General features: G+C 36.3%; 1 protein-coding gene across 1 annotated transcript in view; it reads right to left on the minus strand.

Moving 5' to 3' along the window:
* The window catches only part of LOC148832886 (zinc transporter ZIP12-like), a 29,937-nt gene extending 12,349 nt beyond the window's left edge, over window positions 1-17,588 (minus strand). Inside the window, exons 1-7 of the mRNA XM_088919263.1 lie at window positions 17,479-17,588; window positions 16,262-16,579; window positions 11,801-12,085; window positions 11,127-11,334; window positions 8,355-8,530; window positions 6,843-7,014; window positions 4,517-4,689 (exon numbers count right to left, since the gene is read on the minus strand). Of these exons, the coding sequence (XP_088775389.1) occupies window positions 4,517-4,689; window positions 6,843-7,014; window positions 8,355-8,530; window positions 11,127-11,334; window positions 11,801-12,085; window positions 16,262-16,525 (1,278 nt within the window). The 5' untranslated portion in view covers window positions 16,526-16,579; window positions 17,479-17,588. The remainder of the gene's footprint in view (window positions 1-4,516; window positions 4,690-6,842; window positions 7,015-8,354; window positions 8,531-11,126; window positions 11,335-11,800; window positions 12,086-16,261; window positions 16,580-17,478) is intronic.
* Window positions 17,589-17,896: the final 308 nt, after the last annotated feature.

The raw sequence follows: 17,896 nt of genomic DNA on the forward strand, positions 1-17,896 counted from the left end.
ACGGTCATCAAGGAGGTATCATAGCTCTTTTTTTATTTACTTCATCAGTTAAGATATGTTCTGAAAATGTTATTTTTGGACTAATATTATCCTATGCATATTATCATACATCAGTTAATATCTCTGCAATCTTAAAAAGAAAGGTAAACTCCATAGAATATAATAGTTATCTCTAAATAAGGATACTAAGGCATGTTAAAAAACGTTGATTAATGTTTAAAGGGAAGAAAAGAAATTTAAATAAACAATGAGCAACCCATAGTTATACATTTAAAAAACAACAGTTTGTGTGTTGGTGCATCAAAGTTTACATCTTAATTTGTTTAGTTTTCCCAAACAACCTGCCAGTGAATCATCCTTCAACAACATTAAATATTTTTCACAAGCTTGCATTGAAACTTACATTGTCCAACACAGTGACACACACAGCAATTCCCACTGTTTTTCATGTACAATACACCAATCTTTATTTTACCAATCAAGGCAAATGTCACAGGCACAGTTAAAAAGATATACAATTCTACGTGATATACTTTAGTTAACTGTATTGCATGTCTGTTTAATGGCTATAAAATATTTATTGAAATCTATTAAACCATTAATCTACTGTATTATTATAGGTTGTACTCAAAATAAAGCATTTCTGTGGTAGGACAGTTTACCCGGGCTGCAGTTACACCTGACCTCTCACAAGAGGCTGCTCTATAGCTTCCAATTCTTGTAAATAGCCACATAGAGGTTGGCTGATAGCAAGATATTTATGATGGATTAAACGTAAATAAAATAAAAAGGCAGACTCAGTGTATTCTATCAGTGGATTCTATTTTCTAACCTCTTCTTCCAATTTTGGGTCACGGGGGAGCTGAAGCTAATTCCAGCAAGCAACAGGCACAAGGTGGGATACACCCTGGACAGAACACCAGTACATTGCAGGGAAAACAGACATAAACACATACATGCACATAACAGGGCCAGTTTTACAAGAAGCAAATTAATCTTCCAGTAATCTTGGACTGTGGGAGAAAACCAGAGTATCCAGAGGAAACTCACAGCGAAATATAAGGAGAACATAAAACTCCATGTGAGTTTTCTGTAAAAACTTAGGTAGGGGACCCTGGCTGAGGCTAGAGTCTGCTACAGAATGGTCCCAAAACTGTTGCGTGATAAATTCCAGAGATGCTACCCCAGATTTTTTGTCTCTTTAGTTTTGTCGGAAACTGAATAAGGAACTGGAACTGGATCAGGATCCTGTTAGCAACCAGGCCTAAGATTTTGAAGCCCAAGACTTGTTGTATATCTTTGATACTGTAGTTAAAACGAAGCAGTATTCCTAGATGTACATTGTACAACGGAACTTTGTGTTAGCAGAGAGTTTGGTGACGCTGTGCTACTGCCCAGTTGATAATGGGAGGAAAGGTTTCAAATGGATGGGACACGATTTGCGAACGTGATGGTGAATTTGCGTTTGTCCAGAGCAGCCCGATTTTTTTCCCCACAGGAGAAAGACCTGTAGATGAGGCTAGCTGAGGTTGAAAAGCAAATAAATGAGATACTGTAGCAAGGCAGCAGATGAAATGCTTGCAGGTACATGGAGATTGAGGGGAGCCACAGTTCCTGGCTGAGATCAGGCTATGCTTAGGAGAAGCAAATGTGAATATTCATTGAAAAGTCGAGACAGCAAGACAGCAAGCGAGCAAGACAACAAGATGAGGTTGTAGTATGGTCCATGGAAAAAGATGTATGCAAGGGAGAGAAGGGGATCGCATATGGTATTTATAGTGTTTTAGGAGAGGAAAAGTAAGGAGTAAGGAGTGATTGCTAATGACTGACAGCCGAGTCTGATTGAACCTGGTTGTTGTTATCCCTCTCAATCTTTTGTTACAAACTCCATTTAAGAAGAAATTTCAATTAAAAAATTAAGGGATCCTGAATAATCCAATGAAGTCTATTTCTGGGGCGAAGCTGTTCCCTATGGTGCAGACTTAAATGTCTCTACCATGGCAACTGCTTAGAACTAGAATGGCACAACCCATGGTACAAAATTGATTAAATGCCACTTGGGTTTGAGCCAAAGTATCCTCAGGCTTTGATACCACAGTGATCCATGTAGCTTTCCAGGTATTTACTGGGTTGCTATGGAGTAACTGTTCTTCCAGTGTCAATAACATTAGTCCTCTGTTCAGTTAACTTTTCTGTTGATACTCAGGGGAATCATAGTGTGAAAAATGGTAGATGGCTACTCAGTTCACATGTTCAGAGACTTATACACATTCTGACCATAATTTCTATGGTGTTAAAGGGATTGTGTTGAACTGACTTAATTGTCACTTCCAAATTGTTGGCATAGAAATACGTAGCAAATCCAAATAAAAAAAGTGTATATGTACAATTTTTTTTTTTATCTTTTAGTTCAATAGTTAGGAATTTAAAATGTTCACACAAAAAGATTTAAATGACACATACTATATGTGGTTCCACCATGTCTTCCATACAGTATGTCTTCTCTGCTTTTTACAATAAGTTCAGCCTGAAGGCCTTGTGGCCACAAGTGTTGTCTTTTGCCAAATATCCTTATCAAACAATGTAGAATGTCTTAGTCGAGTAGGACTTTGATTTTCATTTAATATATCAATGTTGATGTTCTATGTAAATCATTATGAAATATGAATTTATTTCATTTTTTAAATTAATTTTTACTCATGTTTACAAAGAGGCTAATACCATTTTATAATAAGACAAGTTATGTATTTGAGAGGAAAGCCACCTTCTGATTCTATAAAGAGAAACAAAACCAGACCTATGTAAGATGAAAGCCTGGGAAAAAAAAACTTGTCTCTTTAGATTTTTTTTGTTAGTGCCCTTTCTTCTGTGACATGCCTTTTTGTAGACTATGAACTGTAGGTGACTGTTGTTTTTCATACAAATAACAAAATAACAATTTGTTATCTGTGATTGTTGTACCTTTGAAAAGCATTATTTTTATTATTAATTAATTTGGGTTGTGTTAATAATTATAACATTTTACAGTGAAGTAGGACATACAGTATATCTATCCCACACATATCCAGCACTACAACATTAATACTGAACCATATTGTAGAAGTCATTAGAGTGATTGCTGAGATCTGCTAGCTTAGGCTGTCTCAAAATATTTGTTAGACCAAATTAAAGCTGACATTTACCAACAGCTGCAACAACACATGCCCTGCTACAAGTGTTGAAAGGGGAGGAAATAACACACCATAAACAAGACAAAACACTTAAAAGTGTCAAATCAACCTTTGCTACAGTACATGTCAAACCACCTTTTGTTACGTTGTGAAAGTATGAAGTAGTAACTTTTGTTTCTGATACTGTGTACTGCATATAAGAGTTGGGGAACCCCTTGCAGTGTGTCTGTTCTGCGGGGCAGACCCAGCGCATGTTGCTGTACTTATTGAGCTCAATAAAACTAAATCTGCACAAGACTGTGTCCTGCTCCTTTGATGAAGAATTCAACAGTTATATAGTACATGTTAAGGACTCATAAGGCAATATTAATTTCAGCAGTGACTCATTTCTCCCTACTGAAGTGCATTAAGGTCATTGCGCTTTTGTGTACAGTATGTACTGTATAATTAAACATGACAAAAGATGCATTCAGGATCACGGTGGCACAGTGGCACAGTGGTTTGCACTGCTGCCTTGTAGCAAGGGGGCCCTGGGTTCAATTCTGGACCTGGGGTGCTATCTGTTTGGAGTGTGCATGTTCTCCCTGTGTTTACAGTATGTGGGTATCCTCTGGGTGCTCTGGTTCCCTCCCATCCACCAAAAATACTGGTAGGTTAATTGGCTTCTGAGAAATTGGCCCTAGGTGTTTGTTTTTGTGTGCCCTGTGATTGACTGTGTCTTGTCTAAGTTGTACTCTGCCTTGGGATCACCAGTGGGGATAGGCTCCAGCTCCCCTGTGACCCTGAACTGTATGAAGTGATTAGAAATTGGATGTTATGGAAAAGAAACAGCTACAATTATCTATTAGCTTAGTATTATTAAAGGAAATTATAGTACTATAGTGATTTTTTTTATTTAAGTTTAATCCAGCATAATTAAATTACTATATTGATTAGAGCCTCTTATTTAAAAAAGAGATATCAACATTAACATGATTAAAACAGCTATATAAAGGGATTACTAATGTGTTTGCACATTAGTCTATCTAGATATGAGACCAATTTGAATATAGATCAGATAGCTGGACCGTTTATCAGGATGGAAATTTCTAGAAGATAAAAAGAAAGTCATGTGAGAAATATAAGACAGACAAAAAAGAACAATAAAGAATGCGAGAAGAATACAGCAGGAGAGGCAAAATCAAATAGAATCAAACCCAAACCCTATCATGTAAAAGGCTTGAATCCTACCACTGAGCCACCTCTGATTTGCGTTTCATTTTGCATTTCTGAATGGCTCCATCTATAATAAATAGAGTGCTTTAGTAAATATCACTGACACCATCCCCGATTTGAGTGTCTCTTACCTGTGGTATAAGATGAAGAAGTGCATCACCTGAAAGGGTCCCAACTGCCAGGCCAACAAAAAGTTGTAACACCAGGGTATATGTCTCTTGACAGGAGTGGAAAAAGATCAAAGCAATGCCAAGCATTGAACCAATTGTAATGATCAAGATAGCCACTGTGCTGTAGCCATATTCTGCAAAGGAAAAAGTTCAGCAGCATCATAACATGACTTTTACAATACATAAATACAATCAAAAGAATGTATTGCTCCATATATACAGTATATGATTTTAAAAAAGTTAATGGATTAGATATTGATTCACTAAATCACCTTCTAATAGAGAGGAACAGTTACTCTACTACAGTACTACAGTACAGCAGTAGTACTCCTAATTTGGCAAAGACTATTGCATATACAATATGTCAATGACAGGTCACAAAGTGGAAGACCATGTCATGACACCTTGGCAAGGCTGTTGAGGAGGTCCAAGTATGATGGTCTTGTACACATACAGTAGCAATACAGGTCTTAAATACATAGCAATACATTGTTCAGATCCTAGAATGTCACTTTGTGCCCTTCCTACCGTCTTGTTCTTGTGTTTTTCAGCAGGACAGTACACATCCTCATGATGTTTCTTTTTACCGTCTTTTTGTTCATTTGTCCTAGTTTCCAGACTTAAGCCTCATTAAATTGTGAGATGATATGGGATGAAACATCATCTATGGGCTCAGAGACACGTGAACACGTACACTACATGCTTGTCTAAATTCTACGACAGGAATGGAGCAGAATCCCAGAAGACAACCTTCTTAACCCTTTTTCGAATAAAGAGTTAAAGATTAACAACCTGCATTGCTTCCAATGGTTGCCACTATGCTAAAAGCATGTGACTTTTACAGTACATCCCAAGGTGAACAACCGTTTTGGAGATAAACCTACATCATGATCATACTGTACCTACTGTATGTCATTTGTAGTTTATAGTCTTCCTGCTGCAAACATATTTAATAAGTCTCTTGAATTACTTTTTGCTCATTAAATTATCCATTTACTTTACTATTTTCTTATTTAGTAGAGCTAATGTATGTATAATATAAGACCATGTATTAATTATTTCCATTTTGGTGATCCCTGTTGCAAACCACAAAAATGTCGTAATAGCTGTAAAAGAACAAAGTGTAGAACACAAGTAGCATATTCCAAAATATTTGTTCTCTGTTGCCAATGTAATGAACTTTATTTTAAAAGGTCTGTTTAATTAAGCATAAAACATTACCTCACTATTTTACAAGTAGTCCCATGCACATTACTAACCTGTTTTTCCTACCAGCAGTGAACATGTACTGTATATAATAACTGAATACAAAATCTCAGGTTTTATCAAACGTTTTTCTATTTATATAATCATTCAGTTGTTTTTTTTAATGATGATTCATTCTGGCTTTCCATGGTTAACTACTCCTTTAGCCAGCTAAAAGTACAGTATTTGGTGTACTTCTCTTTTTTTAATAAATGAATAGTTTTAAAACAGGAAATACAAATAATAAGTGATAAGAATTACTGTATATAATCTGTATTCCTTAATAAATCAATTATGCTGACAGTAACTATTAGCTCTTGCTTGTATTTAGATGTATCAACTGATCTTTTAAGTCTTGTATAAAATGTTACATGTACAGTACATACTGTATTGCAAAATTAAATTACAACACTGAGAGTAATTTAAAACTTTTGTTGAATATTGTTTCTTTCTTTGGCACGTAACTAAGCCTGTAAATTAGTTAATAATGCTGTTCCTCTATGGATCAAACCATTAACTACTATGCATTTATTTGTTTTATCATTGACATATATTAAATGTACTTATTAAAAAAAATCTGGAGCAATTAATACAACTCTGCCAGTAAATTATAATTTGTAAAGTTTATTTTGCATCTTGTACCTTGTTATAATATATATAAAAATTATGTCAATCGGAAGTCACAGATAATAAGAAAAAAATCTCAATTAGTAGGAATAGATTACACACAGTACAATAGTATGAATACGCAATTTATAATTTATAAAAAGCCAAATCGTGTACTATACCTATGTCTTCATCTAAATTTTAAAAATAGTCACTGACTCAGAATTACTAATAGACTGAAACAAGGAGTTCCAAATCCTTGGCATATACTGAGAAAGCTTTAATGTCGTATCAAGTGTTGTTTCTAGGATGAAGAGAAAATCAACCTGAACAAAGAAATCTGCCAAAGAGCACTAACTAAAATCCAAATTCAGATTGAAGAGTTGTTTTTATTGAGCCCTAACTTTATTTCCATCTTTACAGAACATCAACTTACTTTCAATGGCACTTGGAGGAGAGTCCCTGAGATTTAGTTCCCTAGTGCCACAAGCATTGCCCAACAACTGCTGGATGATTGCTGGACAGATGTTGTTGAAGAGTTCTTTAGAGATCTGAGAGTGGTGGTCTAGCATGAAAATCTCTACGAGCTGAGTGGCAGAGAAACACATCTGTTAAAAAAGAGGTGTTACATTAATTTCACGATTTATGTAATTCGGTATACCTGTACTGCTTGTAAATCATTGTTTTATTTAATCTTAACCATATACAAAGATGAGTATGTGTGCAATGTTTTTCTATAGATGAATAGGAGCAATGGGAATTTTTCCTGTTGAGAAATTCAATGGGAATTTCAATACTCTACACTGCATTTTATGTGCCTCACTTCTCTTGTCTAATAATCCTTCATATACTTCATATTAGTTTACATTGTGAAATGTCTGGTAACATTCTGCCTTGAGTTTCATAAAGAAGTAGTTCAATAGGTATTTAATTGACTAGGGTACTGATGGTATATAATGCACAAATCAATGAGTAAACAATACATGAACATAAGTAACAGTTTTAACCTTTTGCTGCAGTACAAAAAGTGTTCAACAACAAATCATCTCCAGATAATTTTAGAAAGATGTGTATATGCAAAGATATAATTTTGATCATTTAATCCATGTTTACTGTATACTGTATTCTGGTAGACATGCGCCTTTTTAATTCAAGTCTAAGATAAGAAGATAGGAAATGAAGTGAATCTGATTTCACTGCTGCCGTTTTGCAGTACAAAGCTAAAGCATTATTGTTATACATCCATTAACATGTTATTTATATATTAAATAATATAATTATTTTAATACAATTAATGAATAATACAATTATATAAATTATCGATTTATGAATTAATATTCTCTTAATTAATCATGCTCATACATTTTACAAATCTTACTTAAAGTTTATTTATAAGGTGTAAGATGCTTATGTGACACATACTTGCTGACATTAGGATTTTGCTGTTAGAAATACAGTTCTGTGCTTTAACAAATCAGGTTTTCATTCAGATCAGAACATCAGAAAGGAGTCCGTTCTTCCCTTCTAGCTCTTTTGGTGGTATATACTATGGCATGAGTTGAATGCCGTCAAGTCGGTGTCGATTAATGGCACAACCCTATGGACAGTTCCACCGTCACTATCAATAGAGTTTTCATGACAAGATACGGAAGTAGGCCTTTCTTCCACGCAGTTGGTGCTAGTGTTGTCTAGTTCCGTTGTCACAGAAACATGATCCTCCTCCACCAACACCGCCCCATAGTGCTGCTGCCCAGTATGGGTTATTAGAGAACCTTGTGCCCAACATGGGACACGAACCCACTATCCTGAGATGAGATGAGTCTCATGCTCTACCAACAGAGCTAGTCGGGGCGTGGTATGTACTATATCAAACAGCAAACCACATTTAAAGAAAACAATACAACAGCATCAGCCTACCCTACAGAAAGCTATTTTTTGTTTTCATCACCTGTGCCCAGTCCTTATTTTGCTCTTGAATATCTTCAGCACAACTTGCTTGTTGGTGTGTTTCAACATGCATATTTTCAAAGCTCCTGGGAAGCCTGGAAGCAGCAGCTCTTCTGCTCATTTCACCAGGGTTATGGATTCCTCCAACACCCAACTCATGCAACAGAACTTCCAGATCTAGAGTGGTGATCAAAAAAGTACTGACAGGCTATGCATCTCACATACTGTAGGTGAGTGGCTGTTATACATGTATATACAGTAATACATTCTTAAACAAAACCAAAGGTTCTAGAGTTCCCCATCACAAATCAGTCTTTAAACTGACAAAACCACAGCATACTATATGACAACGAACTCACATCACATAGCAAAATAAAACTAACACTGTTAAAATTCAGTTTTAGGCAGTTTTCCTATTTGTAACTCCTTGTGCAAGCCTCTGAGAAATGTACCTAACTGTAACTAAATTGGGGCAACATGCAGTAGCTGTTAATTTAGCAATTCAGTTCCTGGCGTGCTATCTGCATGGAGTTTGCATGTACTCCCTGGGTTCAAGTGGGTTTTCTCTGGATGCTCCGGTTTCCTCCTGCAGTCCAGAGACATGCTGGTAGGTTAATTGGTTTTTCTGTAACATTGGCTGTGGGTGTACTGTATGTTTGTTTGTGTGTGCCCTGTGATGTGATGGGCTAGTGTCCCATCCAGGGTGCATCCTGGGAGGCTGTGGCTCTCCCGCAACTCTATACTGCATAAGTGAATTAGAAATTGATGGATGTAACTAACAATTCAGAAGCAATTATTTAGAGAATAAAGACATTTTTTCTCTCTTATTTCATGTTAAGAATGATTTCAAAAAGGAGACATGACAGTCCTTGTTTGGTAAAATAGTTCTAATATTTAGGAGGTTTTTTTTGTTTTGTACTGGCAATGAGGGCTGCAGCAGTGACCTTGGCTGTTGTTTCTCTTAACTACTCAGTTCAATTCTGTGTTTGTTCACGTGTCTTAGATTGCATTTTTACTTAGTGTTTAAGAATTTGGGAGCTTACTGTTTTATTATTGTGGTGTAATTTAACATATTTTTCCATATGATCACATGCCGTCTGTTTGACATTAGCTGGAGAATATGCTCACTTCTTTTCTGCTTGTTATAGAAATGTTTTGACTGACATAAGTCCATCTCCCATTGAGAGGGCTGTCCTTCACTAATGGGTTTTTCTTTAAATGAGGACAATTGTGGCAGGTGGCAGACCACACAGCAGGAGAGAGGAAAGGGGGAACTTGTTAACAGTGCCACAATCCAAAACACATGGAGTTGATAAGATTATAGTAATGAACTACATATGTGCTGGACCTATAAAATTGCCACACTTTTGCTATGAAAGAAAAGTTTTGACTGAGAAGTATGATAAAAACAGACTTTAGTTTAGTTGGAGATAAAATAGAGAGAAGGTTTAGGTTTTTTTGTATAGTATAGTAGAAGCCTCTGCAATGTTCTGAGTAGGCAGTCCTGAGCACTTGTTGAGCAAACCTGTGAGACTCTTCTCTTGTAGTAAATCAGATAAACTGTTAATAATTACATTAAAAGTACCAGTTTGTGGTCTTTAACTTCTGACTCTGCCCGAGTCTCCAGCTTGTGAGGGTAAACAACGAGTGAGACAGCACAAACAAAATGCTACCAAGACTACCAACATAATGTTTCAGAAAATATGAGGCCTGCATTCATCTGTCAACTGAGCTCCATTGTTTAGATTTTGAATTAAATCTTACTTTTGATAAGAACAAAAATATTCAAATCACTTTAGGTCATGATGATCATAAACTGTATACTTATCTATCATGATACAAGTTTGCTGTTTTTCAGTTTTTAAACACTATCACTTATTACAGCAATGGAAAAGATGATAAATATTACAATCAATAGTTTTAGCAAAGATGCTAAAAAAAAAATTATTTTCAAGTTTGTGGTATTGATTAGCATTAATAAACTGTACTTATCATCAGTCTATGCATCTAATGCTTTTGCCACACTAAATTATGTATTGTGTTGACAATGGTTTTCTTTCTCCCTCTTCAATTTTACTACAGTACATTACCTTTACATTACCTTCAAGATCCCATGGCACTCTTTGTAAGATTAGGGAATGGTACCCTAATACGGCGTTGTAGGGGAGCCAGAGCCTATCCTGGCATACAAGGTGCAAAGCAGGATACACCCTAAATGGGACACCAGTCCATCGCACCGCACACACAGACACAGGCATGCACATGTGCAAACCAGGGCAATTTTTTTCCAACCAATGAATCCACCAGTATGTTTTTGGACTGTAGAAGAAAACCAGACCACCCAGAGAAAACCCATGCAAACAGTGGCAGAATGTACTGTATACAAATGTATGCAGATAGCACCCCAGGAATTGAACCCAGGCCCCAGCACTGCAAAGCAGCAATACTCACCACTACACCACTGTGATGCCCAGCCTAGCTGCATTTCCTCCTTAAAGTAACTGGTGAAGTAATTTCTTAGTTATGCACCTGATCTGCAGTGCAGAGGGACTGCTGGCACATAATGGCTGCCAACAATCACTGAGATGTGTATTGCATTTCAGTAGCGGATTAAAGCGAACACATCACATGTGTAAAGATTTCTGGGATATATCGGGATGATACAATTACAATACATTATTACTTATTTATAATTAGAATACATCAATTGCACATGTTGCATACAGGATTCAGTCAGCAACAACAACATCCCCCACAAATGAGGGAAGCTTACCTGTGGTGCTGATGTCACTGGTGCGGTTCAGAGAGTGGAATATGTAGCCGGTGAAGAATGCGGGAGAGGGGAGATTCCGCTTCTGGAAGCATTGTCCTCTGAGAGTGTAAGTTATAATTGCTGCACAGAGTTTTGGGACCATTTTGAAATCTGCTCCTTGAGTATCCACAATGTTTAGCTCCTCCATTAATGTTGAAGCGTCTATGCACTTGACCACATCAAAGGAGAAATTTCCAGGGTCAAAAAATAAAGTGTATTCCCTTCATGTTAATTTATTTAATTCCAATAAATAATCATTACTTCAACACTTTCAGCAAAACTTGAGATCTTGTAGACACAAAGTTACTCTAAATGCAAGGATAGAGTTCTGTAGTGTAATATGTTAGCTCTGTGTTAGCTGTGAGTGATAAAAAAAAGTTTTTAAATGTGTCTCATTTTTATTTTAACGTTTAAAGGCAAATTATGCATGCATATTGCGTCACTTATGTGTCTGTTAATATTTTGACAGCTACTGTATATGCAGAAATTCTGTTATTTTCTTATTTTTCATTACATTTCCAAGTTTGTAATGTAATATAAGACTGTCAGCTATTCCTATAAATAAAAACATTTCCAAACTACAAAAAAATCTACAGTTTCTATAAATAGCAATTTATTTAAAAATTAAAACTCACATGACTCCATGTTGAGAGCTGGAAGTGCTGACTTATAAGCTGCAAGATGGTCTCAGTTTCATTTTGGGAAAGGAACTGATTGTCATCTTGGTGGTTTATATTCAAGACCGCAAAGAGGTAGTAGTGATAGTCTTGAGAACTGGTGGAGATGTTGGATGTGCACAGATCTCTCATGTTAATGACATAATACAGAAGAACTGTTGAAATCAGTTGAAAATCTTCTTCGGTGAGATAGTCCTTGGCCTCATCATTCAGCACAGACAACAGCACATCTGCTGTAAGGCACTGAAATTAGACAACGTAATGACAGCAGAACCTGGACCTCACATTCAAACCAACAGAAAATTAACATTTTAATTAATTATAATTAACAAATCAATATATAGAAGTAAGCATGACAAAACTATGTACTATGTATGTTCTGAGTCTACAGAAATATTACCCTTTCAATTTCTTTTTCATTAATAATACAACGTTGAACCTAAGGTAACAATATTTTTAGTGGATCAATGCTTTTTTTGGTTTAAATTGATCTTTTTTATTAGAAGTGCACTTTATGAAGTGATAGATTAGAAACAAGAATTGCCACAAACAGCATGGGGATTTAAATCCAGAAAATACCCATGCAGAGACGCTAACTCTGAGCTTGTGTGAGCTGGAAATGGCAACTCTGGTAATGCACATAAAATAAAAAAAGAAAAACAACATATGAACACAAAAAATGAATCTGGAACATTATCTACCTATGGTATCTATTTAACACAGAAATAAACATATAATGTGCTATACCCATGGCATCTAATTAATAACGTCCTCTTCTGAAACCTAAGAGCTAAAATTCCTGTAGCCAGGTGATCTCCAAAAGTATCATTGAGCATGCACAAAATAATTTTGATAACCAAAAGACTAAGATTAACAACAAGTTTTCACAGAACAACAACAAAAAATAAAGCCCAAGTGATTTAAACAAAACAGAAAAGTAGACAAAATGTAAATGAGAACTGCTGTTTTAATAAGGAAAGGCTGGAAGCCAGACAGAGGTTAATCTAATAGCATTCTTCATTTTCCAGCTGGTGTCAAACTAATTATTCTTCAATTAATTTTATGTTGTCCTATACAGTATGTATGTGAATCTCAATTCCACTTCAGCCAAAAGGCACATTGGACTACAGTGGAAGATGCCATGGTTGGGGACCAAAATATGGGGGCAACCAATGAACAGTGGCAGTAAATAGTATTTACACCCTAGAGCCTGGTGTTATCAGCACCGTGATCCACTACATTCCCAGCTCCCTGCAAAAGCTTACTGAGGTGTCTCAGTGTTGAGGTGTCTCATGTTCAGCCATACACATGAACTCCAATTATTTGCTCTCACTGCAGCAGATAAATTAGTTTGGCGTGACAAAATGAACAAATAAAAGTGTTGGCTTCTTTCAAAACTTTTTGAAATTTTAGGACATGCAGGTCTGTCCTCTAAATTCATACATTTATTCCAGAGCTAATGAAAGTGAGGCCATGTCATGAAAACAGAAAAAAAAAGCTGTAGGACTATGACACCTTTTTGTGCATTTCATCTCTCTCTGCATTTATCACCAAATTACTCTTGTTTATGTGTCCAAAATCCCCATGACTATGATTGTCACTTTAAGAAGAATGGTGTGGAAAATGTTTTCTTCACTGTCCATGTAACCTGTAACAGTAAGAATTGAAACAAAAATGTGCAACTTTACAGAACATATTTAATAAGCAAATACTTTTTTCTTTCTACGCTTTTTAGTCTCAGATATACTGTATTTTTCTTATCAGTTTAAAATACTCTTCTGTCCTCCAGTAATAAAATGATCCTTTATTTTCAGAAGTGATTTTTCTTGCTGACTGTAGGCTGCTCCTTGTTTGGCATGAAGCCTGGCATTTGATCACGTGTGTGACTTTTTACCTTGCATGCCAAAGTACTAGCTTTGTGCATTTCTGAATATGTGCAGTTTGTTCATTGGAATTTTAAGAGCTAGTTATTGAGAAGGCTTTTTAAGTGGGTGTAAATACATTTTGCTTCCAAAGATCTTATTCAGAATGCCTACTGTGGGAACCAGAGCAAGGCTAAGAACTACAAAAACAGGGGTAACATATTATATACACTTAAAATCCAATTACTTCCAATGTGTATTCAAGCATCTAAGTGTTCTGAAAATAAGGTACTATGTGTCCATAGACAATTCCCCTTTCCCACCTTGAAATGCATTCAAAAGAAGGTCGACTTCTAATCTCGCCATCTTCCACTCTCCGTTGTATAAATATCTTGCCTTCATAGCACAGCTTTGCGAATCCTTCCCTCCATCCAATTTTCACCCTTGTAGCAGCTGTATGGTTCATTCCTGACCAAATTAGGTCGTTATAGGAAAGTTACAGTATGTCAGTTTCTTCCCTACAGTCAGGCTGCTGTTTCCTTAGTCACCTAGGTTACCCCAATTCAACATCCAGTACTTACCAAATTACTGACTGTGGCATTATATTGGATTTAATGTATTCATATATTAAAAGGTAAATCTGTAATCCTCAAGTCTATTATGCCATTTTATTTCTGTACTACATAGTGTACTGCATACTCCTAATGCAGAGAAAACAACAAGTACCATCTACAATTGTGGGTATGCAAAATAAGAGAATGCATGAGGCTTCAATATTGATTTTCATTATAGTCCCCCATGAAGTCACTATTCTGGATCCATTTCTCTTTCAAATCTCTTCAGACTGCCATCCAGCCAAATCTCAGGAGATACCTCAAATTAGTATAATACTCCTTTGTAATTCTTTTGTATGGATAGTGTCACGATTGTCATCCCTCCTCTTAAGGGCGCTCCGACCCTTTCTTATTTTAGTTTATTACGTGCACCTGCCCCCGGTTTTGCCTGTTATTATTTAAGCCTGGCGTTCCCGTTATTCTTGCCTCAGCATTGGAAGATGGACGCCATAAGGCTTGCCTATTCCCCGGGCTAACTGGTAGCCCGAGGGCTGGTCTTATTCCAGGCATCCTGACCTGTCTGAGTCCCAGGCTCGGAGTGCTTGGCCTCGTTATCTTGTTTTTAACTCCCTGTTCCTGTTCCTGGTTCCGTTCCAGACTTTAACCTTGTCTGTCTTGGATGGTTATCCCGGCACCTGTACCCTGGACTGTGCTCCAGTTTCCCTTTTTGGACTGTTTGGACTTGTTCTCCTGCACCATGCCCCCCGAGCACCAGATTAATGTCATCACGCCCCCCTATCTGTCATCCTGTCCTGATCCTTATCGTGTTTTCCCTGTCATCCTTTTCCAGTTACTTCCGGATTATACCGTCTGCATAAGGTCCTAAACTACGCACTTCACGGGAGCCAGGACCCCCACCCTTGACAAGTGGTACCTCAAAGGATGAAGCCAAAAGGCCAATGTTGCTATACTGTATATCCAAATATCCAGTACATATTTATTTGGAAGGAAGTGTAGTTTTGATTCTTTTGAGTCTGGTTCTATTTACCCTACATATGACTTTTAATAGCTTGCTCCATTCCTCACATCTCCAATATTTTTACCATTACATCCATAAATTCAACTGTTGAATCAATCAGCTGATGGAATCCTTGATCCAGTGTTAGAGAGATTTTCTTACTTGTACCCAAAATCACAACATGGTCCATGAGTGATAGAGCCTTTTGTGTCAAATGCACCTAGACTGTGAAATGTTCTTCCAAAAAGGTGATCCAACTCAATAGTTAATGTTAAATCTTGCCTCAAAACCTATTTGTTTAAATTGGCTTACAATAATATTGTACTGATATGAGGGAATCTACATCCCTGAGTGGACTGTGCAGCTGAGGTACCCCTGAGACAACTCTTTTGAAGGCAGCTATTTTGGCTCATGTGGAAATAGTAGACACTAAAATGAGTAGCCAAATAAGAAGAGTAGTCATCTGAAAGTCCAATAATTGAGTACAGTTGTTGGTATGGATAATGCAGGCCCTGCTGATAAATATATACAGTATAAATACTGTATACCTGTATACTAATAAATACAGAGCAGGGTGGTGTTTTGAGGAGAAACAACGTACAACGACAGAGGTATTTTCACAGACATTTGAAAAGACAGACCAAAGAGAAGTTCTGTGTTATCTGACAGTGTTGTTTATATAGAACAGGATTTCACTCTACCCTGTAGCATAGGGGAAAAGCCACCCTAAAGTCAATGTAGAGACAGGACTCCAACCTTTCAATTTGCTATTTTGATTTTGGTTAAATGACACAACATTCTGAAAACTAAAATAAGGCTATAAATTGTTCTTCTACAAGACAGCCTTCTGTTGGCTTACAATTTGTTACTTCCTCTGCTCTTTTGTTTGCTTCTGTTTTTTATTAACATAGCTTAACTCATGAAAGACACTTTATAAAGTAAAGATTATTATTATGTAAAATATAAAGTAAAAAATACACCCAACCTGATTACATTGTTGTTGTGTTCCTGCAATCCTTTCTTGACACTTCACAGTATCAAAAAGTGCTGTAATTAAGGCTTGGGTTTGGTTTCTATTGAGCTGAGTCTGGTCTTCCAGGGACAGAATGCGTAACACCTCTCTCATGTATTCGGGGCTGTCATCCTCTTCAGACACCATATTGTTCTCTTTGAGTCCAGCTGCCTCCAAAACTTTGCCCAAAACACAGAAATGAACCAGCAGATGCAAACTCTCACACCAAAGGTGCATGTTGGCTTGAACCTGAGGCCTTGATGTATGTGATGTGCTTCCTTAGTTACACTCCTGTCCATAAGGGAAATCACAGAAAAACTTTTAATAGCAGCAAAGGTATGTAGTTCTAGAGGCGTTATTAATTTTGTAGTCTAAGCTGATTTACATTGACAAGCTGTTACCACACAACAGGAGGTCTTCAGGGCACTTATTACCTGAAATAGCTTGGGACTAGAGAGATTGCTATAAACTAGGCACTGTAGTCTACATCAAAAGGATTAAAAAAACCCATTGAGCTCAAAGAAAATAATTGGTATGCCATATTGTATCTTTAAACAGAAAACGCAAAGCAATTAATTATTAGCAATCAATTTCACACAATTCTTGAAAATTTTAATTAACGTTATCAGAATTTCAAATTAAAAGGAGTTTTGAAGTCAGAAGCTTATTTTCATTAACAAATAAAACAAAAAGACTCTGAGATAATGATTTCTGTTATAGCCTTAAATTTTCAGCATCATTGCAGTTATTGCGTAATAGATAGCAACAAGCCAAAATGTGTAGAACATTGTTCTGGAAAGGCATAAAAGGTTCTGATACCGACATTTGTTTTAAATATACAGTATACTGTATATATAATACATAACAGTGGTATTTATGTTTAATGTTGATAACATATAATTAGAGTTTTCCTTTATTATGAAAAATTAAACATTTACTGCTAAAAATAAATTGTTAACATTTGATTCATCATCGGGAGGTGAATTTAAATGTTAGCACTGACATCACAGAATCAAGATATTGAATATATTTTATATAATCAGCAGATGCAGATATTGTTTTACTAAATATGATACATTCAGATTGTCTTCCCCCAAAATAAGTCCTTATAAAACATTGGTTTACAAAAAGAAAACTGCCAAAGAAACCAAACTTTGATTTCCAAGAATATTTTTTTCAGAATATCTTACCTTCCTAGTAGAGAATTGAACAATTTTGCTCCTTTTCAGTGCAGAAGGGAACCATTTGATGTGAATTCCACTGCATTAGTAAAACCTCTTATCAAAAATAAGTATTGTGTAAGCTGAAAAGGATTAGCAACAACAACCTTATAGGGTTCCAGTTGCCATGGAGAAATCTGCTTTCATTTTAACAATGAGGGCACTCTATGCATGGGGGGGATTGTTGGATGATTGCTGCCTCAGAGTGCAGTGTACTACAAACAGTCCCTACTTTCATGACAATACTCTGAACTGGAAAAGCTTTTAAAAGACTTTCACGGCACAAAACAATTTGTACATACTGTATGCATGCAATTCTGTGCTGCACACATTATGCAATAATTCCTTTTCAAAAAAAGCATGTTTTTGACACATCAAAAACAAGAGC

Source organism: Atractosteus spatula, chromosome 6, assembly GCF_055471065.1.
Source record: "Atractosteus spatula isolate fAtrSpa1 chromosome 6, fAtrSpa1.hap1, whole genome shotgun sequence".
NCBI lineage: Eukaryota > Metazoa > Chordata > Actinopteri > Semionotiformes > Lepisosteidae > Atractosteus > Atractosteus spatula.